The sequence below is a fragment of the Mytilus galloprovincialis genome, chromosome 3 (assembly GCF_965363235.1).
Source record: "Mytilus galloprovincialis chromosome 3, xbMytGall1.hap1.1, whole genome shotgun sequence".
Classification (NCBI taxonomy): domain Eukaryota; kingdom Metazoa; phylum Mollusca; class Bivalvia; order Mytilida; family Mytilidae; genus Mytilus; species Mytilus galloprovincialis.
In genome coordinates this window covers 29,048,556-29,075,043 of record NC_134840.1, presented here as the reverse complement: position 1 = coordinate 29,075,043, position 26,488 = coordinate 29,048,556, and the positions used below count along the sequence as shown (strand labels likewise).

The window sequence follows — 26,488 nt, the reverse complement described above, 5'->3', positions numbered from 1 at the left end:
GACCATTAATTTGAATTCAAATTGATGGGGAGATGAGCTCCTTAGTTTATCTATTAAGGGTTTTCAGAAACCCTGTGTTTTATGAGTAGTAGGTTACTCCATGAGAGTTGTCTGTCAATGCTAGGTTTTAAACATGGATTGAAAATTTGCACACAGAAAGGTGATCGATATATGTACAATTCAGGATATATAAATTACATGAAGTTGGAACATGATGCAAAATACTTAAAACTAGAGGCTCTAAAGAGCCTGTGTCGCTCACCTTGGTCTATGTGAATATTAAACAAAGGAAGCAGATGGATTCATGACAAAATTGTGTTTTGGTGATGGTGATGTGTTTGTACATCTTACTTTACTAAACAGTCTTGCTGCTTACAATATCTCTATCTATAATGAACTTGGCCCAGTAGTTTCAGGGGAAAATGTTAATAAAAATTTACAAATTTTATGAAAATTGTTAATAATTGACTAGAAAAGGACAATAACTCCTTAGGGGGTCAATTGACCATTTCGGTCATGTTGACTTATTTGTAAATCTTACTTTGCTGAACATTATTGCTGTTTGCAGTTTATCTCTATCTATAATAATATTCAAGATAATAACCAAAAACAGCAAAATTTCCTTAAAATACATATTCAGGGGCAGCAACCCAACAACGGGTTGTCTGATTCATCTGAAAATTTCAGGGCAGATAAATCTTGACCTGATAAACAATTTTATCCCATTTCAGATTTGCTCTAAATGCTTTGGTTTTTGAGTTATAAGCCAAAAACTGCATTTTACCCCTATGTTCTATTTTTAGCTGTGGCGGCCATCTTGATTTGATGGCCGGGTCACCGGACACATTTTTTAAATTATATACCCCAAAGATGATTGTGGCCAAGTTTGGATTAATTTGGCCCAGTAGTTTCAGAGGAGAAGATTTCTGTCAAAGATAACTAAGATTTACGAAAAATGGTTAAAAATTGACTATAAAGGGCAATAACTCCTAAAGGGGTCAACTGACCATTTCAGTCAAGTTGACTTATTTGTAAATCTTACTTTGCTAAACATTATTGCTGTTTACAGTTTATCTATATCTATAATAATATTCAAGATAATATAAAAAAACAGCAAAATTTCCTTAAAATTACTGATTCAGGGGCAGTAACCCAATAACGGGTTGTGTGATTCATCTGAAAATTTCAGGGCAGATAGATCTTGACCTGATAAACAATTTTACCCCATGTCAGATTTGCTCTAAATGCTTTGGTTTTTGAGTTATAAGCCAAAAACCCCATTTTACCCCTATGTTCTATTTTTAGCCATGGCGGCCATCTTGGTTGGTTGGCCGGGTCACGACACACATTTTTTAAACTAGATACCCCAATGATGATTGTGGCCAAGTTTGGATTAATTTGTCCCAGTAGTTTCAGAGGAGAAGATTTTTGTAAAAGATAACTAAGATTTACGAAAAATGGTTAAAAATGGACTAAAAAGGGCAATAACTCCAAAAGGGGTCAACTGACCATTTCGATCATGTTGACTTATTTGTAAATCTTACTTTGCTGAACATTGTTGCTGTTTACAGTTTATCTCTATCTATAATAATATTCAAGATAATAACCAAAAACAGCAAAATTTCCTTAAAATTATCAATTCAGGGGCAGCAACCCAACAACGGGTTGTCCGATTCATCTGAAAATTTCAGGGCAGATAGATCTTGACCTAATAAACAATTTTACCCCATGTCAGATTTGCTCTAAATGCTTTGGTTTTTGAGTTATAAGCCAAAAACCCCATTTTACCTCTATGTTCTATTTTTAGCCATGGTGGCCATCTTGGTTGGTTGGCCGGGTCATGCCACACATTTTTTAAACTAGATACCCCAATGATGATTGTGGCCAAGTTTGGTTTAATTTGGCCCAGCAGTTTCAGAGGAGAAGATTTTTGTAAAAGTTAACGACGACGGACAACGGACGCAAAGTGATGGGAAAAGCTCACTTGGCCCTTCGGGCCAGGTGAGCTAAAAATGAACAATTTGGTTTCATTTATCATATTTATGAACCTGTGGTATGTCACTAAAAGTCTGAAGTCAAATATCCAAATAATGAATTTATATATGAACTGATAAACATATGCATTAATCAATAAATTTACACAACTTAGTAAATAATCACTTACACAGATAGAGTGTATTTTTTCTCATCATCCAATCAAAAATATAAATGGTTAAAAATTCTATTTATTTCAATAATTTCAAGATTTTTCCAAAATGGACTTTATTAAAAGTTGTTTCACATGTACAGTATACAGTTCATTCAAACATTCCTGTGATAAAATCATTGTGAACATAAATTACCTTCATAAAATGCAAGGCATTTGATGATATGTTAGGAAATCGTTCTTCCAGAGGAACCTATAAAATATAAATATATATATATTAAAGTGGCAAGATTTGTACACATAAGAGTTTCCTCTAAAAAGATCTGGCTTATAAATTGATACATTGATTACATTAGAAAACTGATTCTTAGTGAAATAAAATCCAATAATCTGACTTGATATAAAAATCCTGTAATTTCATTTCTCTGATGTCATACAACAATAATTTTCCAAGACATTATCTACGACTTTATATCAAAACAAAGTAAACAGGATAAGAAATTATAGTTCATCACATTTACTACCACTGTATGTACTTTATTTTGAATTTAATATAGTATAAAGAATAAGTTATCAAGGAATTAAAATATTGTAAAATTTTCAACTCAGACAACAACAAAAATCCAATGTGTGCCCAAACTATACACTTATATAGGAATGAATGCACATAGCATGCCTGCCATGTAATCTAAAAATATTGATGTTAGAAATTTGGTAGAACAATAACATAGGCAAATGCATTATAACTAAGCCACCTATACATACCACCCTGTCTGGTTCAGGTATGGTTAGACCTCTGAAGAAACTATTACTTGAGAAAATCTCTTGGTGTCGAGGTAACAGGTCACCTAAAAAATAATCACTGTATTGAAAACGTGTCTCTCTCATAGCACTGGTGGTCACCGTCACTATATTAATGCAGATACTTATCAAACACCTTATCAGGTCCTTTTCATGGACAAATTGAATGCATAAAACATTATTTTATCTAGAATATTTAACTTAAAGAATTGTAATACACTTGCACATAATTATCTGTATTTCTGTTAAATTAAAAAAAAAATTGGTCTAGAAGCAAATCGATATCCAAGTGAATAGAAGAAGGATACTTATTCTATGACAAGAGAGGTAAGGGAAATAAATGACTTCTTGAAGCACCTTTAGTAGGGGAAAATATTTCTTTGATTTTGATCGTTTTAGTTTTAAATATTTGCAATACTAAATGACAAATCATTTTTTTTTTTTGGATGGCTCTTCAATTTCTTATAAAAAGATTATATTATAAATCACTTGATCAAACTGCATATGAATTATAAAGCATTACCTAAGGTTTTCCTGATCAGATACAACTGATCAACATCTGATTTACCAGGCCATAACGCCTGGCCTGTTAGACATTCGGCAAAAACACAGCCAATGGCCCAAATATCTACAGGAGGTCCATACTGTGTGTCTCCTACTAATAGTTCTGGTGCCCTGTACCATCTTGTAGCTACATAATCTGTGTATTCATCACCAGGACCAGCTGCAAAAAATATCAGACTGTTGTATACACAAATTCTATAGGATAATATAATACAGTGAAACCTGGCTAAACTGAATCCTGTATAAACCGAAAACCTGTATAAACCAAACATGTCCTTAAGCACCGTCATATCAATTTGTACGTGTTGTGAACCCGATAAAACCAAACATCAGTCAATACCGAACAACATTTTTAGTCCCTAAGAGGATCGGTTTAAACAGGTTTCACTGTATATTTTTTTAAATTGTCCAAATAAAAAAGTCAGATGATATACTCTGTCACAATATATAGAGCTCAGATTTTCACCCCAACAAACATAGAACAGTACAATTAACATATAACAGAGTGGGATATCTTTCTTTCATTCAGATTGAATGTTTTCCTGTGGGAATATATGGACATATATATTTTTGATTCTAATTTTGAATATTTTCACTGCTTGGCCAATTTAGAAATTTGTACTGTTTTCAGTGAGAAAAAAACTCAGTACAGTGGTAGAATTTATATCCTTTGGAAGTGCACTTTTTAAAGAACTTTATCTTTATAATTTTATTATATATGATGGTTCAAAAATCAATTTCAAACTTTATTTATTTTGGCATACTTCACTTTTTACTGTTACAAGTGTTTGAGTAATTTGTAATTTTGACATGTCTGTAAATCACAGATGAAAAGTTTCTCTTAAATTATATGATTAATAGAAGACTTTTAATCCAACTTGATGTTCAAATGACCCCTGTTCTTCTAAAACATAAATAAGATCTAAACCCCTCCTTTTTCTACAGCACTTTAAAAAAAAAATATTTATCTACTGAAGTTTACAACTATTTTAAACTTATTCAACTTATTGTTTTTTAAGACTCACAAAAAAAAATAATAAATTATAATAATTATTATCATGAAAAAAAATATGCAAAAATTGTTTTAATAGTCTACCAAAAATTCTTATTGCATATCTCACACACATAAACACTTGACACAGAGAGGAGAGACCAAATATGGTAATAAGATGTGTCAATGCTATAACAACTGTATACCAATTATCCTTGACCTGTCATAAGTGGTTCCCCTAAAACTGATCTTATCAAAACTTTTACATTGTTGACGCCTCTTCTAAATGTTAAAAGCTTGCGTGTGATTTCAAGACGAAGAGCAGATATAAAGCCACCTTTCATCAAATGCCTGTAGGATTTTTGTGTGTAACTAATATAGTCTTTCCTTCTTTCTCATTACACAATATATATATAAACCAACTTTTAAAGGTCACTTCAATGTACATTATGTTGTCCAAAAAAATTCTAAACAATTTCGTACAAAATTCTTTGAACAAAGATTGTTGTCATAAGATAAAATAAGATCTATAACAATCTGTCATTTTGTTTACCCAAGTTTAAATAAATATCATAGACATGACAGATAAAACAAGTTTTTTTAAATGGACGTTGTTATAAAATTCTGTTCTTTCACACAATAGAGAGAAAACAATAACATCAAAGAGGAGAAGTTTAAAAACGACAGTCTTTCTTTGTTGACTCAGTGCACCTCCAGTGATGTATGTTATTTTTTATCAAAGAAAAAATATCAAGGACACACTTTTGTTTATTTCTGTATTAGACCAAGCTCACCAAAGCATTTTATGCACAATTAACAACTATACATACAGGTTTTCTGATAAGCCACTCAATCAATATATAATTATGAAATAATGTCTCTACAATGAAAGTCGTCTACATTTTTTTTTTATCTAAACACATTTTATGGTCCTTTTACACAATTTATTTGTAATCAAGATCAAAAGGAAAAGTATCTCTTTGATCCTATCTCACCTTCTAAATTCCTGCATTTTTAAGTCATTTTATGAAGAGGAAGATAAGAGGGAGAACAAATTTGAAATGAAAAATATCTGAATAATGATCACCAGTAAATATTAAAATAAATATTTAATTAGAAAAAAAAATAATATTATCATAGAAAAAAATGTTTTATGTAAGGACTTTATATTCTTCATTATGCAAGTTTCAACATCTAAATCAGTCCCAATTGGAAATTATAAGTTCTAAACTTATCTCCTAAATCAGTTGGGTCAGGACCCCTGTAAAACAGACTAAGATTCTCATTGCATTGTAATATCATATCTATGTAACTTCAAAATGTAAAGTATACTTTGTAGACAGCAACCCTACTAAAAGACATTAAGATATTAACTTAGACAGATGTCAATGCAACTTGTTAAGCTAGTCTAAATAAGTTGTAAATGAAACTATAACAAGATGTGTCCATAGTACAGATGCCCACTCATACTATCGTTTCCTATGTCCAGTCAAAATTCTAATTTAGCAAATTTGATAGATGATATCATAAGAAACATGTGTACTAAGTTTCAAGTTAATTGGACTTCAACTTCATCAAAAACTACCTTGACCAAAAACTTAAAACAGAAGTGGAACAGACTCACGAACGAAGTGACTAACTAACCAACAGATGAACCTAAAAACATAATGCACCTAAGTGGGGCATAGCAATATCAGTCTTTGACACATTATATTCTAAGCAAACATTTTTTTTAAAGAAAAAACAAACCATAAACTAGATTTATAACCTGGAACATGAAAATATGACAAGGATACACTAGTCTTTTGAGATCAAGATTACTCAAATTTGTTTGATGAATATATCCAGAAAAGAGATTGTCAGTCCTATACTCTTCCTAGTCAATAAATATACATACTTAAGACTCTTGCAAATCCAAAATCACATAATTTCACTGTGCCTTGTCTAGATATCAGTATATTTTCTGGCTTCACATCTCTATGGATACACTGAAATAAAGAAATTATACCATAGTAACATATAATAAAGTTCATTATTGATTAGTAAACATTTAATGCTTTCCCTTTGGTTTCTTTGATGGAAAAAAAATGGTTGTTGTGTTCCGTTTTATTTTGTTTTGTTTCATTTTTTGCAACTTTTGTGATTGGTGTTCAGTTTGTACTGATGGATGTCAGAGAGAACCTTAAAACTGTGATCATAGTCAATTAATAATGGAGTGCACCTGTTTCATGCTGGATTCCAACTCACAAAACCTCAATGTTGACAGGCTAGTGATACAGAAGTTCTACTACTTAAACCACTATACAACAGATGCCAAAGAATTAATTTTATAACCTGTATTTGCAGTCATCATTAACAAGGTACCTCCAATAACCATTTTTGAAAGTTTTATTGAGTTTAATCAATTGAAAAGTCGCTTAGTATTGCAATTTGTGAGTTGATTATCTGCTTGATTATTGGTCTAATGCCATTTTCAGTATAATTTGGCACATATATATCATGGTCAAGAAAGATTGGAGGCGAGCTCACAACCTCAGTGTTGACAGGACACTAACCTACAATAGCGAGTTGATAATTGTTGAGACTCCAGTGCAATATTATAGTATATAACTTAGTAGTTCTACAAGAGCCATCATTACATAAAGAATATCATAACAACTTAAATAATGGTTTTATTTTTTCTAATTTTTCTAACGCTATGATATGTAAACTACAATATATTCCATTGTGTCAATATCAATAAATATTACATGATGTTTATCCTTTTGTAAGTATCATTTGAGTATGCTTGTTAGTTAGCTATGCACAAAATTTAAAGTTTGCTCTGGTAACTTTTACAGTCTGATGAACTACTGATTCAAATATTATAACTTAATTTGTATTTGTTTATGACTGTTAAAGAGGTTTCATATATTTTTAATGAATGTTATTATGTAACACACCTTTAAATTGGAATTTCTCACGAGAAAATTCATAAAAACAAAGTTTTTAAAAAAAACGTCAAAGCATTTTCTCTTTAATGATAAAATGCACATATATCGTATTTCAGCAACATCATATTTTCATATTGTTAAACTGCCTATCAACTTCTTGGTAATTTGAAGTTAAAATTGTATTGAAATTTGTTTACTATATTTGATAATATCAAAGAAATGTTGAACAACAAATAAATTACTATCAATTTCAAATTATATCCACTATCATCATCAAATTATACACCTAATATGGCTATGACATGATATTTCTAATTCAGTCCTATAACAAGTAAGGTCCTGTTTAACACACAACAACCTTATATTCTGTTTGCTATCAATCTATACATAACACAGTAAACAGATGAAATAATTAAATGGAGATTTAGAAAAAAATCATTTTTAACAATATTTGTGTGTAAAAACTCTATAATCATATTAAAATTTATTATTCAGATTGATGTTTATTTAATCATAAAACACCTCTTCAAAATTTGTGTAGCCATAATAAATAACTGATTTGAAATATATGTATGAATACAAATTGTGTATGTTTCATTTTGACTTGATTTTAGAAGATCATTTATGGTAATAGAATGACTGGTCTTTCTATCTGTATTACAACTGTCATGGACCAATTTCTGTGTAGATCAAGATGCATTTCTCATTAAGAATCAGAATACTGAAAATTTGGAAATAATTGCGATGTTGTTATAATATTGTGATGATGTTTTATTATTTCGATGTTTTTATTATTGCAAAAATTGTGACAGGGTTAAAATAGCAATAATTTTGAAAATATTTTATATGAATAAAACAATATTTTTTCTCAATATAGTAAAAATTAAAACCACATTTCAGTCTAAAATGATTAATTTTAAATAATGAATGCAGCAAAAATTTCTGAATTTTCAGTATACAAGACTTGTGTCAACCTGTCTAGATATTACATACTAACAGAATATCATGGATTCTTTAATTTTTCAACATATATATTATCAATGAAATGATTTCACTAGTTGTTGATAAATCATCCAATAAAATGAGAACTTTTAAAGAGAACATTTGTGGTGATAAGATTTGAGTAAACATTGTAGCTATAACACCATAAGTACAGCATTACAAGGTATAATCTGTGTTATTAAGAGTCACACATTTCCTGGAGACAACCAATTACACCTCTTCACAATCAATTTCTGTTATTTCATTACAATTTACATTTAGTGTTGAGAAACTTAACAACCACAAAAGAGCTTACAAAAGCTTTATTCCATAAATTATGGTTTGTAGTAATAAAAAGTCACATTTCTTTGTCAAGTATGAAAGACAGAACTAGTTATGAAGGGCAACTGTTCCTGAAGAATGCAAAGATATATTGCCCAAGGATTCCAATTGATATTTTTTTAGAATTTTAACAGTTTTATGACTATATAGTGATGATTTGAGTCTTAGCCTATAAATTAATTTAATTACATATGTATACAAACTACTTTTCTTTAACTAATTTTCCTTGGTTACAATCCTTTTTTTCTTAATATAAGTATCACCATAAAACATTCTATCTCAACATTCAAATGTCATACTTACATTATGTTGATGACAAAACTTTATAGCTTGTATTGTTTGGTATATTATCTTTTTGGTAAAATGTTCTGGAACTCTGAAAAATAAATCATCATATGAATTATGAATTATCTCAAGAGGGTGTAAAGAGTGTGTTACTCTAACAAGTTATCTATGCAGTAAGTACACTGACAACCATTTAGTGCAAAACAATTCAGTGGAATTGAGAATGGAAATGGGGAATGTGTCAAAAAGAAAACCACATGACCAAAGAGCAGAAACAGCCCAAGCACACCCATGGGTGTTCAACACAGTGAAAAAATCTTGCATCCATTGTTTTAAACATCTATGGAGAAACTGTGTTCCCCAATTGCCAGTCAAATTAAAGCATATAATAGGTACCAGACATGTTTTGACAATTCAAATTATAAATTTTATGATACATTTGTACCTTTTAATTTCTTACTGTGGTTTATCATTTATGTCATTTTATAATAAGTAATAACTTTTTTTTAAAATGATTAATGATTGGACACAATTTCCTTTTCTCTTTAATTTGCAATGCTTTTGTAAAATACTGTTGATTTATTTATTTTTCATGAGTATCTATTTTTATGGAATGAAATTATTTTCTTTCCAACTTACCCTCGTGGATTTCTATCAAGCTCTGTTAGCACCGTATGATCTACATATTCAAACACTAAATGAAGCTTTTTCTTCCGTCGGAATACTTCTATTAAATTTACCAAATTCTGATGCTTCAATTGCTGAAAAAAAGAAGAAACATTTCAGTTTTCCTTAAATCAAAGGAACTGTACATGTACATCCAAATAAATCAAACTGGCAAGCCTGGTTCATAAATTCACAGGAATTAAAAAGGTAAAATCAAATCAAATCTGTAAGCTTGATACACTATATTCCCCTGATCTTTTATGATACATTGGACTGGAGGATACAGAGGGTTAAAGGTCATGGTGAAAGAATCAGTCCACAACAATTGGCTAGAAACAGGGATTTTTTTAGATGACCATTTTTATACTAAAAAGATGACAAATAATTAGAGAACTATAACTTCATAAGACAAATTTCAAACAAAATAGAAATCTAAAATTCCACAAAAATTAAAACAGCTTAGTGTATATAAATATATCTATCATACATAAAACTCTCAAAAGTACAATTTGGTAATGTGTGCAGAAGAAATTTGACATCAGCACCAATAGGATGGTGTTTCACAACTTTGACAAGTACATGTAAAACAGCTTAGTGTATATAAATATATCTATCATACATAAAACTCTCAAAAGTACAATTTGGTAATGTGTGCAGAAGAAATTTGACATCAGCACCAATAGGATGGTGTTTCACAACTCTGACAAGTACATGTACATGTAGTTATCTTCATGGCTGGCTTTAGAAAGTTCGAAAAATATGAGCTTCGTAAAAAAGACGTAAAATAAATAACATTACATGTAGATGTTAGATGATTATATCATAGTAAGAAATTTTACCAGAGATTACAGAAGGAGGTTATATAATAAGATTCACCTGAAATAAAGAAAGTACGTTTTTTTTTTTCAAATTTGAAAAAATTATTAATAGAAGAAAGGTTAATAATAACAGCGTTCCATCAAAGACAGACGTACATAATAGAGATAATAAATATTCATTTTTTTTCCTTATAACTATGTTCTGTAACTTCTTTTGTATTCATTGTGCAAAAGCTTACAATAGACACATAACCAACATCTACATGTATCAAATGGTAGGTACAGTACTACTGTCTTGCTTATCACAAATTTCAGTTCAGTCAAATCATGCAAGGTCTATATGGAAATTTATCAGGCTGTGATTTACATGAACTTATTTTTTTCATTGATCAAATGTTTACCGAGTTTAAATCTTTTATCAATGTATTATTGGAAAGAAAAACAATATTTTATAATGTTCCTACTTTCTGAACTTTTTCTATTAAATTCATGACATCCAGAAAATAATTCTATTCAAATTATCTGTTTTCATATATTTCATAAGAATAACAAGTGTGACTGTTTTTAATAAATTACAATTCAAAGAATGTTTCACTTAATTTTTTTTAAAGAATAGACCAGTCTTTTAACTGTACAGTTATTCAAATTTACTGAAAACAAAATTGTTTTCTTTCATGAAATGTATTTTAAAATAAGATATAATTGTGACCTTTATTAAAATAAGTCTCTATATAGATTATAAAATTGCTTCACTTTGAGATGAAAGGGTTTGTGAATGAGATTAGGATAAACTTGATTAGTTTTCGCTAGAAAGTGCATGCAACATCTATTTTTCTCCCATTACTAGACAATATATGATATGATACAATTATTACAGAGGTATAAGCAAAGTTAAAATACAATTTCAGTATTCAATCTTATTTTCCAGTTATTTATAAAAATATGAAATAAACACAGCAATGCGATTGATTGTAATAGTTTTACTTGTGGCAGCTTGTCTTAATTGGTGGAGGGGGCTTAGGTACCATGAAAGATCACCAAGTTCTGCAGGAAAACAGCTATACATATACATATATACTGTAAAAGCAGAATCTTTCGTGGAGGATTCAATCTCATCTACACATGCAGTGGCTGATTCAGAATATATAGCACTTTGTAGTGATAGAACTTTAAAGCTTGAACTCAAATTAAAGAAGAAAAACAGAACAAACAAAACTGATATTCTGTACAGAATTCTAACAATAAGAAATTTGGTATTTTATCTGTCACTGTACAATGCATGTGTAGCAAGTGGTCAATTGTTAACATCTAGATCAATACAGTAACAAAGCCTACATGTATTCAAGACCATAGATCATTTAAATCAAGTGGGTTTATGACATAAGGGTGTGACCAGGAAAACAGTCTAGTCCTTGATGAGTTTTTATAATGTCCCTTTACCAGGCAAGCTGTATCAAAAGGTTTATTTAATTTTGTTTAGCTAAGCCATCCATGTAACAACAAAATAATTTGCTTAATTCGTTGACTTCTGACATGAGGAACAAAAAGGAAATTTCTATTTTTAGTTTTAAATGCAGACAGTTTATGATATATGATATTTATCATAGATTAAGAAAAGCAGTAAAAAACTGAAGAATTTGATAACAAAGGAGTTATTAAGTATGGTAAAAAAAAACCAGGAAGTTTGTAAATGGCAAAGTCAAAATCATCTGTTTTGTCGAATTTATATTTATTGAAAAATAGAGGCTCTAAAGAGCCTGTGTTGCTCTGACACCTTGGTCGTTGTGCATATTAAACATGCTCACGTTGGTCTATGTGCATATTAAACAAAGGACACAGATAGATTAATAACAAAATTGTGTTTTAGTGATAATGATGTGTTTGTAGATCTTACTTTACTGAACAAAAAATTTACAAACATTTACAAAATTTATTAAAATTTCATAATAAAGGGCAGTAACTCCTTAAAGGGTCAATTGATCATTTTGGTCATGTTGACTTATTTGTAGGTCTTACTTTGCTGTTCATTATTGCTGTTTACAGTTTATCTCTATCTATAATAATATTGAAGATAATAACCAAAAGCTGCATTTAAAAAAAAATACCAATTCAGGTGTGCAACCCATGGCCAACAACAGGATGCCTGATTCAGTGTTCTCCCTAGATATTTCACATAGCATCCTGGTAAACCCCTTTGAACTTGTCTTTAAAACTACAGAAAGTACACAAGAGTCTCTTGAGAATAAAGTCAATACTCATTTTTTTATAGTTACAATGTATTTTCTGAACTCTGCATGTACTGTACATGGGATATAAAAGCACTGGCCATGTCCACTCTGTGTTTCTGTTGGATGTTTGTATCCATCTGATGAGTTAAGCCTTTTTCAACTGATTTTTATAGCTCATTCTTATGTTGCACTGTTACACCACTGTCCCAGGTCAGGGGAGGGTTGGGAACCCCGCTAACATAATTAACCCTGCCACATTCTGCATGTACGTCCCTGTCCTAAGTCAGGAGACTGTAATTCAGTGGTTGTTGTTTGTTGATGTGTTACATATTTGTTCAATGTTCTTTTATTTGTAAATTAGCCATTAATTTTCTCATTTGAATTGTATTGCATTTTAATGTCATTTTGGGGGCTTTTATAGCTGAATGACTATGCACATGGGCATAGGCGGATTTAGGGGGGGGGCCCGAGGGGCCCGGGCCCCCCCTTTTTGGGAAAAAAATTGGTTGCTTATATAGGGAATCACTGAAGCGTGACTGGAGCGGGCCCCCTCTTAGGTCAGTCAGTGGGCCCCCACTTATGAAAATTTCTGGATCCGCCACTGATGGGCTTTTCTGACTGATGAAGGCGGTACGGTGACCTACATGTACAATGTATAGTTGTAAATTCTGTATCATGTGGTCAATTGTGGAGAATCATACCACATCTTCTTTTTCATATGTACAAATGTACATGTAATTTAAAATAATTTTATTATATGCAAGCAGGAATATTTTCTATTATTTGTCTAATATTCTAGAAACAATGTGATAATGGCTTGTAATACATTCACTGAATAATTGATCATGAAGATTTCTAGTATGATTTTTAAACGAGACAGCAACCTAGTAGTACATATTAGCAACAAACCAGATGCTCCGCAGGGGGCAGCTATATACGACCGCAAAGGTTGAACCCTGAACAGTTGGGGCAAGTATGGACACAACATTTAAGCTGGATTCAGCTCTAAATTTGGATTGTGATTAAATAGTTGACACAGCATAGGTTTCTGAATGAATGTGGTCTAATGAACTTAAAAATTTTTTTTTGCCTTTGAGCAATTCACTATGCTGTTGAATATTAATCCTCTCAAAAAAATGTTTGAAGAAATTTTCTTTTTATTTATGAAATCTGAAATGAGAAAAATTTACCCCCCCCCCCCATTTTTTTTTTCACATCCCCCTTTCCCTTTTTCCAAAACTGATCTCAATTCAAATTCCTAATGGAGTTTGCAACAATAACTACTCATTTAAATACATCATAAAATATTAAAATGTAAAATAAAGTGCTTGTTATCACTGAATGGTAAAGATTGTTTTAATTTATCAGTTGGTAGTAAAAGTGAATATACATTGTATATTGTATAAAACAATGATTTAAGGTGATTCAACTACTATTCTGGACAAAGAAAGATAACTCCAATTGAAAATTTCTTGCTATTGCACAATATTGTGCAATTAGATATTTCTTGCTATTGCACAATACTGTGCAATTGAAAATATTTGCTATAGCACAATACTGTGCAATTGAAGATTTCTTGCTATTGCGCAATACTGTGCAATTGAAAATTGCTTGCTATTGCACAATACTGTGCAATTGAAGATTTCTTGCTATTGCCGAATACTGTGCAATTGAAAATTTCTTGCTATTGCACAATACTTAATATAATAATTTTGGATCCTGATTTGAACCAACTTGAAAACTGGGCCCATAATCAAAAATCTAAGTATATAAGTATATGTTTAGATTCTGCATATCAAAAAAGCCCAAGAATTCAATTTTTGTTAAAATTAAACTTAGTTTAATTTTGGACCCTTTGGACCTTAATGTACATGTAGACCAATTTGAAAACGGGACCAAAAATTAAGAATCCACATACACAGTTAGATTCGGCATATCAAAGAACCCCAATTATTCAATTTTTGATGAAATCAAACAAAGTTCAATTTTGGACCCTTTGTGCCCTTTATTCCTAAACTGTTGGGACCAAAACTCCCAAAATCAAACCCAACCTTCCTTTTATGGTCATAAACCTTGTGTTTAAATTTCATAGATTTCTATTTACTTATACTAAAATTATGGTGCGAAAACCAAGAATAATGCTTATTTGGGCCCCTTTTTGGCCCCTTATTCCTAAACTGTAAGGACCAAAACTCCAAAAAACAATCCCAACCTTCCTTTTGTGTTCATAAACCTTGTGTTTAAATTTCATTGATTTCTATTTACTTATACTAAAGTTATTGTACGAAAAACAAGAATAATGCTTATCTGGGCCCTTTTTTTGGCCCCTAATTCCTAAACTGTTGGAACCAAAACTCCCAAAATCAATCCCAACCTTCCTTTTGTGGTCATAAATCTTGTGTCAAAATTTCATAGATTTCAATTTACTTAAACTAAAGTTATAGTGCGAAAACTAAGAAAATGCTTATTTGGGCCCTTTTTGGCCCCTAAGTCCTAAAATGTTGGGACCAAAACTCCCAAAATCAATCCCAACCTTCCTTTTGAGGTCATAAACCTTGTGTTAAAATTTCATAGATTTCTATTAACTTTTACTAAAGTTAGAGTGCGAAAACTAAAAGTATTTGGACGACGACAAAGACGACGACGCCAACGTGATAGCAATATACGACGAAAAATTAAAATGTTTGCGGTCGTATAAAAACAGTTATAAAATATGTTCAGACAAACCCTGGCCCTGTTATTCAATGTCAAAGCCTTTAATATGGCATTACACAAGGTCATGTTTTTCTTTGACTATTCATGACGCCTTTACACTAAATCCATTGCAGGGTTCTTGCTAAGGATTTTTGAAGGCGAGTCCAGGGACTCGTCATTTTTGGCCATGGTGAGTCCAAGTGGCAACAGCAAGAAGAATATATTTTATTGCAATATAATGTAATATTTTATCCTCCATGGTCTATATAACAGAGCAATGAAATGACATTAAATTCAGATTACTTTTTAAACTTTTGCTATAAAATGATGATATTTGTGTTTTACTGTGTTCAGTTTCTACAAAATATTTCAATATTGATGCATCTGTGGACTCACCAGTTTTGAAAATGGTGAGTCCAGACAGATTTTGATGAGTCTAGGACTCATGGACTTGCCTTAGCGAGAACCCTGCATTGTATGTTGGATGTGTAATGTACTTATTGATATTCTAGTCTTAGAAACAGATTTTTTTTTATATAAGTTGATATTGGCTTTGAACTAGCTCGCTGTCAAATCCTTCAAGTAGTCTCAGATTTGTGCTTTGTGTCTTTTTTGTACTCATAATGGCAGACAACAAAGAACTCCTTGGACTCATCAATAGGAAAAATCCTAAGTGTGAACCATGACCTGCTCCCATGAGATTGAAAAGTTTGAAGTGAGTAATAGAATAAATAGAATTACCAAAAAAAAGTTAATTAGACATGCAACTGGGAGTCTTGTTGAAAGATTTTATAGAAATGTCAACTTTGAAAAAGGGTTTTCATGCATGCTCCATTGAGGTAATACACGTCACCATGTATTCCAAGACTGGAAACTGGATTTGGAAGAGATGTTAATAAATATGTTGGTAACGACAAAACAACAGTTTTATAAAAAAATTCTGATGTCCTGCCCCTAGTATGATTGATTCTAATTAATTCTGATGTCCTGTCCCTAGTATGATTGATTCTAATTAATTCTGATGTCCTGCCCTAGTATGATTGATTCTAATTAATTCTGATGTCCTGCTCTAGTATGATTGATTCTAATTAATTCTGATGTCCTGCCCCTAGTATGATTAATTCTTATTATAAATTGGTGTCAAATGTAACTTTCAGCACTTTTGTTGTATTTTGTAGCAGCAAGTTTTTATTGGTGAAAGAAGCTGGAGTGCCCTGAGAGAACCACTGACCTTTGGTAGAAAAACTGACAAACCTAATTAATTGAGATTAGCAGGATTAAAGAGGTGTCACAGTGCACCTGTCACATTTACAGTTTGAACTCAAGATCTCTGTGTTTACAGGCTAAGAAGTTGGACTAAGACCACTTAGCCTCCAAGACCCAAAAAAAGAACACTATGATATTATCATAATAGAATTATCAATATTTGACACCACTTCAGCTACATGTAATGTTGTAAATCAATAATCTCTTTAATCAAAATATTTAGCGAAAGGCTTTTTTGTGATGGACAATATATAGGATTCTTTTACATTACCAGAAGAACTCTTTTACCATGTATATTCTGAATTTTTTCTTCATTTAAATGTTTCATGCGATAATTAGATTCCTGCATCTTCGAGTTGACAAATTTATAGCCATAATGACTGCTTGACTTTTTCCAAACAGCACAGCCTGTATAGTTTGAAATGTAAATTAGAAACTGTTTTAAATGTAAACAAATGAGAAGAATTGGTGTGTTGCAACACTGCACAATTCAAAGTTTTTGCAAGATCCTACACAAGCAATATGAATTTGGTTCTTTACTTGGAAGAAGAAGAAACATTCATATTTATTCTTATGTACAAAATCCAACCCTCCCTTTAGAAATTTATCAATTCTATTATTTGAAGTGTTTATAACTTACAATGTATATTAAAGCAGTCATCAGAGAGTCATGTCCATCAGTGGCGGATCCAGGGGGGGTCTGGGGTTGGAACCCCCTTTTGTTTGGACGATCAATGCATTTGAATGGGAGCATATAGTTGGAACCCTTTACTCTGGGTTGGAAACAACCCCTTTTTAAAATTGCTGGATTCGCCACTGTTCATTGATATGTTCATGAAGAGCCATGGTGAAATGGTTAGTGCATCGGAATTACTTACACAATGGTTTTCTAGTTCAGACCCCGTCCCCTGAGAAAAATTCAGGGATTAAATTTTTAGCTCTTCCTTGACACCATTTGCGAGTACGTATGGTCTTAAGAAACCAGGAGTCTGTCGGGAGGGGACGATAAATGGCTGACCTTGGTTAAGAGAGAGCAATATCTGTAGCATGTAAAAGACACCCTTGTAGATGTCCGAAAAAGAGCAAGCTAATGCTGGAAAGGGATTTATATTTGTTGTCATAACTTGTTTCCCAATCCACTATTCTTCTTCTTCTGTACGTATATACTTCCAATTATGGAACACCTCCGCAACTGAATTTTCCAGACAGGAGTTAATTAAAACTTATATTGTATGCACTAAAAGTTTTCAACAAATAAAATAAAAATAAAAAATTTAGAATTTAGATTCACTGTACACGGATAAAATCTTAACTATTTAAGGACTGATAAAATAATTTACGCAATTAAAAGGTAAAAGTATCTAGGCCTGAACAATATTTGGACATGCTTTGATACTATATATGCCCTTGAATTTTTACTAGATAACATTTTTGTTCGCTTTGGGGATTCCGTATATCGTCAGATTATTGGAATTCCAATGGGGACTAACTGTGCACCACTTATTGCGGACCTGTTTTTGTATTGTTATGAGTTACAATTTATGACAAAAATAAGCAAAGACCCATCGAAACAACATCTGATAAACAAATTTAATAATACTTTTAGATATTTGGATGATATTTTGGCTCTCAATAATGACGACTTCAGTATGTATATTAATGAAATGTATCCTGTTGAACTTACTTTAAATAAAGCTAATACTAACAATGACCGCTGCCCTTTTCTCGATCTTGATATCTATATCACTAATGGAAAGCTGAATACTAAAATTTATGATAAAAGGGATGATTTTTCATTTCCTATCGTTAATTATCCGTTTTTAGATGGTGACGTTCCCTTGTCACCATCTTACGGTGTTTATATATCTCAACTTGTACGATTCGCTCGTGTATGTAACAATGTTTTAGATTTTAACGAGAGAAATTTATGTATTACTGAAAAATTATTACAGCAGGGTTTTCGATATCACAAACTAGTCAAAACATTTACTAAATTTTATCATCGGTATAAAGACATTATTCGTAGATATAGCTCAACATGCAGACTTTTAATACGTTCAGGTATTTCACATCCAATTTTTTATGGTAATATTCTTTATAAAGCACAAAGGTGTCAGTATTCACCTCAGAAACTTACAAAACCTTTGAATAGACTTATTAAGAAGGGATATAATTACGATACTGTTGTCAAGTCATTAAAGATTGCATATTTTGGCGTTAATATTGAGTCATTGATAAGGTCTTTGCATCGGAACTAAACACATTTATTCTAAAAACAGTTGTTGGCATGACACTGGTTATGTTCTTCTCATATATGTTATGATGGTATGATACTAAACCCCTAACGGGAAGGATTGTGCCTGATGTTCATATGATGAAATCATAATCTTTCAGTCAGTTTAGTTGAAGTCTGGAGCTGGCATGTCAGTTAACTGCTAGTAGTCTGTTGTTATTTATGTATTATTGTCATTTTGTTTATTTTCTTTGGTTACATCTTCTGACATCAGACTCGGATTTCTCTTGAACTGAATTTTAATGTGCGTATTGTTATGCGTTTACTTTACTACATTGGTTAGAGGTATAGGGGGAGGGTTGAGATCTCACAAACATGTTTAACCCCGCCGCATTTTTGCGCCTGTCCCAAGTCAGGAGCCTCTGGCCTTTGTTAGTCTTGTATTATTTTAATTTTAGTTTCTTGTGTACAATTTGGAAATTAGTATGGCGTTCATTATCACTGGACTAGTATATATTTGTTTAGGGGCCAGCTGAAGAACGCCTCCGGGTGCGGGAATTTCTCGCTACATTGAAGACCTGTTGGTGACCCTCTGCTGTTGTTTTTTATTTGGGCGGGTTGTTGTCTCTTTGACACATTCCCAATTTCCATTTTCAATTTTATTATTTTTTTAAGATTTACTGTACACAACTAAAATCTAAAAAATATAGGGTGCTTTATACAATGGAAAGCGCAGAAATCCAAAGTTTACCGATTGGAATATAAAAGTAAATAAAAAACAAATAAAAAGTGGACAAGATCACTTAAGCTTTATACAGTAAAAAATAAAGGGGACACCCTGTCTATATATACATAAATATGTTTAAACTTATGTAATGGTGGTCACTTTGTTTATTTGTTTATGCTATCTATTTGGGGAAATTGGTTAACTTTAGTATTACTTGTAGTTCCGTAACTCTTTCTTTCGAGACCGGCCATGAAATTATCCTTGTCAAGACTTCCTGTTCTGGCACGTGCCCAGCCGGGCTCGTTGTCCATAGGAACTATAAGTATGACGTCACTCACCGGGTTCGGGGCAGTCTACACTAAGGATTTGAAACGAGCAGACGCTCATACTTTGGCTTGCAAATATGGAACCTTTATTTATACAAGTAGACTAGCCACCACCGTATATTTATTTATGTAAACTTATGTTCAACCATATATATGTCTTTAAAATAAACATCTTTATGTTTACGTGGTTTTACTGAGTAGTTTGTCCAATATCCCAGAACTTGGGTAGACAACGGGAAAACGAAGCCAGTGGAAACTTCCACTTCCGTTACACTTAATATATTCAGATATATTCATCCCTTTGTTCAATGTTCTGACGAAAATTAAGTTGGGAAAGGAAAGTTGTTCCAAACAAGTGCACAAATGAGGTCACCAAAAAAATAAACACTTTGACAGTAAGATAACAATTGAAATATAAGAAACTGAAGAAGAAGAATCAAGCGTATGTGTGTATATAATATTAGTAATAGTCGTTCAATTTTCCCTTTTGAATTGACACCAAGATAATTTTATTTCCATGATACAAACCTTTAGCATTCTTATTTCCCTCATTGCTATCTTTTTGATTAGCATATCGTCCTCTGATTCCATGAACTTTTTGATAGCAACAAGTGCTCCCGTTTCTCTGTTCCGACATTTGAACACAACACCGTAGGATCCTTCTCCAATTTTGCTAATTTTCTCGTATTTCTCCATATTGTCATAGAGAATAGTTAATGCAAGCTGTTATCACTGGCTTTTTTGGTGTGACTAGATAAGAGGGGACACTTTTTAGCATACGGCTGTTATGCTTGATAGTATAAAACAATAATGTGCGATGGAGGTAAATGCATGTGCGATCGGGTGAATGAAATAAACTAACAACACTGCAAAATCGCACTGGCACGTCAAGTTTTTTACGTCTTACTTCAATACAATTTGCTATGTTACCAAACAAATTAGTTCACTGAATTGTTCCTTGTCTGCCATTTTATTCTACATATGGTTATAACATTGTAATAATTTTCTCTTTGACTTTTTTCTTCGTTTTTCATTATCCATTATGAAGTGTAGAAAAAGACGTCGCCATGATGGTTTTCTTTTTTATGAAAAATTCTTCCGCCGAATGCACAAGTTTAGCGATTAATATTGCTAGAAATTTAAATATTATCTAAAACGGATAGAATGCAGTGTTAAAGAGTTAAAAAAAAACTTAATACTTTCAGTATTTTCTCCATTGATGACATTTTACAGCATGTTCATTAGAACTACATTTTGTGTATCCCTGATGTAAACAGTCATTGTTTTGGAGCAGAGGTTATGACCATAGTAACTAAACCACGTGATCAAACATGCTAAAAGCACCTGCTAGTACATTTACATTTCCCTTAGAAATATCCGCTAAATTAGTTAAAAATAGCTATTTGAATTATTGATTTGATATATTTTACCATATTATCACTAGTAATTATGTTTTTTTCTTTATTTTTCCCCAAACATAACACTGTTCAACTTTACAATTATTTATTTATATCCAAGTCAATTTGATTTATATATTTAATTTAGAAAAATTTAAATATTTCAGATTAGAAAAACATTGTTTGTCTGATATCTGAATTGTATACAAAGAGAGGCGAAAATAAGAGAAAAAACTAATGATTTAGATCATTTTAAAACAATTACTACTGAATAAATCTTTATCATAATTTTAGAAACATGTCTATGCCTGATAATTTTTATCTCAGTGTCAGAGATGTGGCATGATTGCTAATGTGACAACTATCCACAAGTCCGTAGTTAAAATGAAGCGGTTGTAAACACTTATGATTCAGTGTACGGCTTTCAAACATGAAAAAAAACCCATCATGACTGTAACAATCAGTCTGATATAAAACTCACGATAAGGCCCGACATGAAAATGTGGTACACTTCATGATAGAAAAAAGGGGGGGGGGATGATACATGATAAAAAAAAAATTAATCATGAAATTGTAAATAAACGTCCACATTCTAGAAAGATTAAAGGGTGGGTACGGGTATGCGGGTTTCTCTTGACACATTGACAACATTGAGCCTTGGCTCACACAGAACAGCAACCCTTGCGCATGTGTATTTACGTGTATTTTTTTTTATTTATTTTGTTTTTAATAAACGACATTGGTGTTTTAAACCAAGAACTTTCAAAGAAAAACAATAATGTAATCATCCTTTTATTTCTTCTTTTAAATAGTTGAATGTTAATTCTTATATTTTACATCAAATCTATGAAAAATGTGCACGGTAACGATCAGGGGCGTAACTGCCGTTAGGCACTTTAGGCACGTGCCTACACATAATTTTTTCACAAATATTTTGTTTTTATTAAGAAAAATAAGAAACAACGTTACATCTATAGATGAACGCCAGTGAAGTTGTCAAAACTCTTTAATTATCGAATGTTCAGTGTACGTTTCTCGTCCTTAGTAAATGGAATATTGGATAGAATTGAATGTTTTTATGATTTTACCTTATTTAGAAACTATAAACTAGAACTTAGGTTCAGATCATTTCACTTCTATCAACAAAAACTTGAATGAACCACAACTGAGACACATGAGTTTTCAATTAGTTGTTAGTTTTCAACTAGCTTTCCACTTTGTCTTCACCCGACTTGCCAATGTTGGTCGTCTGTTTGGTTGTGCATGCATGATGTATAAATATGCAGTCACGTCTGGTCAGAATGGGGACATTGAATCCGATGCCTAGTTGTACAGAGAATACCACTCTATGAGGATTTCGTAGTTGATCTACTGAAAGGCTGCTCCTATCCAATAATTCCTCATTTTCCCATGCATGGCATTTTCAAATTTCCAGACCTTCGTCCTGGACGACAAGACAAGACCTAGCTCCCTGTTGTATTTATTGTAAACTTTTTTTTGGGTCCTGAACTTGCATAAATATTTGACACTGGGTGTTTAAAAATCAATCAATCAACTAGCTTCCAGTAATTTTGAGTACTCTAAGATCTACGTGTAATGACCACAATTATTCAAATTCCTAAGCAGGTAGGGATTTTACAGTAGAGGATATACAGAAATACGAATTTCTTGAATTTTGTTACGACAGAACAGAACTTTTGCCTTAGGCATCGACTATGTGTGTATGTGTTTGTATGTTTGTGTGGCTAGGTTGAAGGTTTAAGATTCAAAAGAGTGATGGTTGATGTTTAGCCAAAAGGGTAGTTTTATTACTAGTATATAGTAATATAAGTGTTTACGTGCATATTTTTTTTTAATGAAGGATCGTCAATATGTTCTATTAATTAAGTTAACGTATATATCAAACAGAACGGTATAGATATAAAATACCAAACAGGGTGTACTGCCTAATTAAAGGGATACGCTGATCTATGCTGGGCAATGCATTTTAAAAAAAAAAAAAACATTATATATATTTCCGATTGTACTACGTTATTCAATTCGCCAGTCAGATGTTATGGTAAATTATTCACAATTATCAAACTTTTCATAATGTATATCATAATTATCATGATTAAATAACCAGTAAATTTAATATTTTTGTACATACAATTTTGCAGCTAAAACGCTGAAAACCTGACGGGGGCCTTGAGCGGCCCCCAGACCCCCTGCCGATTGGTGCCTAAAGTTGACTGAATACCTAGCTACGCCCCTGACGATTATCACAAAGCATTCATCATCAAAAACTACCACCCGATAAATCAGAGGCGGATTTAGAGGGGGGCCCAGGGGGCCCGGGCCCCCCCTTTTTGGGAAAAAATTTGGTTGCTTATATAGGAAATCATTGAAGCGTGACTGGAGCGGGCCCCCTCTTAGGTCAGTCAGTGGGCCCCCACTTATGAAAATTTCTGGATCCGCCACTGTAAATGTTTTTTTAAAAGTTGCCTTGATCAGTTTTCTTTACATTTCATACTAGTAAATAAGTAAGTCGTCGGTGAACTCATGTTAAAAAAAAAAACCAAAAAAAACAATTTTAATGAAACAAAGATATTCTGAAACTGAGATTATCAAGTACAGTTTATTTCTTGATTGACTATTCTATTGAATTGTATCGTTTCAGTTTGTGTTTTTCAACAAGCAAATAATCAGCATTCTAATGGGAACCAACTATGCTCTTCTTCTTCAGACTTCTTCTCTTATTCATTTGAAGCAGACATGAATACGGTATGATGTTTTCTCAACATTTTTGAAGGTCGTACAGTTTTATATGATTGCTTACACTTACTGTATTCGAATTCTGGTGGATAGGTTTCTCAATGGCAATCCCATACGACATCTCCTTATTTTTATATTCCTATAGGAGCCTCTTGTGAAAAATGAAAAGAAGCTAGACTTATCCTTAAATTTGATGACTTCTCACTTAATCTCACTTAATACATTGAAGATTGGTGTCTATGTTACAATACATACAGTTAAGACTGCACCATCTCTCGACTCAATCGGCAGTCCTCGGGTGAATCCGCTGGTCGTCGTCTATGGAGGAACGGGATCGACCAAGTTTATACGAGTTATCTTGACTTATATGTAGACATTTACAATGAGGGTCGGTTGAGAACAAAACTTTTCGACAAAAGATATGATTTTAGCTTTCCAATTGTAAACTATCCATTTTTATGTAGCAACATACCAGCCGCCTGCATGCATATGGAGTATATATCTCCCAGTTGATAACATATTCAAGAGCGTGCATTTCCTATCATGATTTCCTTGACTGAGGGTTATTGCTTACAAGGAAGCTATCAAATCAAGAGGCTCAACTGGCGCAGTTAAATTACTAGTTGATTCATGGCTGTTATTGAAAACCCGCAATTATTATAAAGAAATGATGAGATGACAACAATGTTCTTGTAATTTACCGTAAATAGTGAGAGTGGAGGAGTTCGGATCCTACTGAACCAACCACTATGTCTTTCTCCAACGGCTGTATATGTCACAGGAACATGCAAACACTCCTCATATGTACGAAGTTATTGTGGTCAACTCAGTTACAAAAAAAAAACGAATACGAAAATCTTTTAATATGCCGAAAGCAAATGTTATATTCTTTGGGACTATGGCTGTTGTTATCTATTCGTTTGGTGTGTTTAACTTTGGGCATTTGATTTTGCCCTTTGCAAAGTGACTTTCCATAAAGAAATTTCCTCGGAGTTCGGTGTTTTTGTTATTTTACTTTTTATTATTCTATATAGATTTTTGATCAGCTGCATTTGCCCCCTAACGAGTCTCGGGGTCAATACACATAGCCTTGAATCTATTACAGAGCCAATACATAGAAGAATAAGAATAGCTTTATTTGTTTATCTCGACGACCATGGAATCGACTATATTTTAATTTTAGAGGCTTTAGAAATGTCAAACATAGGTGCGAGAATATGCAACATTAATATTGTGGCTATGACTTGTGCAAATGACATTGCTCGACTTTCTAGCATGGAGCATGAACTTTAGGTTTACAGTTCATGATATGACTTACAAGAAATTTGTTCAATCGATAAATTAAATACAACGAACAAAATTGAGAAAGGAAATGGGGAATGTGTCAAAGCGACAACAACCCGACCATAGAGCAGACAACAGTCGAAGGCCACCAATGGGTCTTCAATGTAGCGAGAATTCCCGGGCCCGTAGGTGTCCTTCAGCAAATAACAACAGACTACTAGCAGTTACTGATATGCAAGCTCAAGACCTCAATTAAACTGATTGAAAAATTATGTCTTCATCATATGAATATCAGGCACAATCCATTCCGTTAGGGGTTTAGTATTATACCATCATAAAATATATGAGAAGAACATAACCCGTGTCATGTGTCAAGCAGTTGGAAGTAAAATTAAACATTGCGTTGAATAAACCAGAGGATCTCAAGAGCCTGTGTCGCTCACCTGATTCTAGTTTGGTTTTGGAAATCATACATGTATTAAAAGCATACTGACAGCATACCCTAATAATGATTGAGGCCAACTTTGTTTAATATCGGCCCCGTAAATTAATGAAAACAAGAATGTGTCCATAGTACACGGAATCTCCACTCGCACTATCATTTTCTATGTTCAGCAGACCGTGAAATTGGGGGTAAAAACTCTAATTCGGCATTAAAATTTTGAAAGATCATATCACAGGGAACATGTGTACTAAGTCTCAAATTGATTGGACTTCAACTTTCAAAAACTACCTTGACCAAAAACTTTACCCTTAAGTGGAAGACAAGTGGAACAGACGGACGAAAGAACAAACTATAAAGAACTAACAGACTGAAAAACAAGTGGGGCATATATCATCTGTCATTGAAACCTTATATTCTAAGCATAAACAAATTAAGGAAGGACGAACCACAAACCAGATATCTGACATGGGACATGGAAATATTCTGATCAATGAACTACATTTTGTGTATCTCAAAATATTGACTGATGTAACTTGGAAGAATTAGATCAAGCAAGAGATCAAGCCATTGTCATAGGGTTTTGGTTGATCAGTCTATATCCACAACT

The 26,488-nt window shown here is 32.4% G+C and overlaps 1 protein-coding gene across 2 annotated transcripts in view; it reads right to left on the bottom strand.

Annotated features, from left to right (window-relative positions):
* Positions 1 to 21,098, bottom strand: part of LOC143067635 (cyclin-dependent kinase-like 1) — a 30,988-nt gene extending 9,890 nt beyond the window's left edge. The window contains exons 1-7 of one of the 2 annotated variants that reach the window (XM_076241029.1): positions 20,530 to 21,098; positions 9,683 to 9,804; positions 9,062 to 9,134; positions 6,400 to 6,490; positions 3,471 to 3,671; positions 2,912 to 2,994; positions 2,343 to 2,399 (exon numbers count right to left, since the gene is read on the bottom strand). In XM_076241029.1, coding sequence (XP_076097144.1) covers positions 2,343 to 2,399; positions 2,912 to 2,994; positions 3,471 to 3,671; positions 6,400 to 6,490; positions 9,062 to 9,134; positions 9,683 to 9,804; positions 20,530 to 20,697 — 795 coding nt within the window. In that variant the 5' untranslated portion in view covers positions 20,698 to 21,098. The remainder of the gene's footprint in view (positions 1 to 2,342; positions 2,400 to 2,911; positions 2,995 to 3,470; positions 3,672 to 6,399; positions 6,491 to 9,061; positions 9,135 to 9,682; positions 9,805 to 20,529) is intronic. The other variant, XM_076241031.1, reaches the window with a different exon arrangement.
* Positions 21,099 to 26,488: the final 5,390 nt, after the last annotated feature.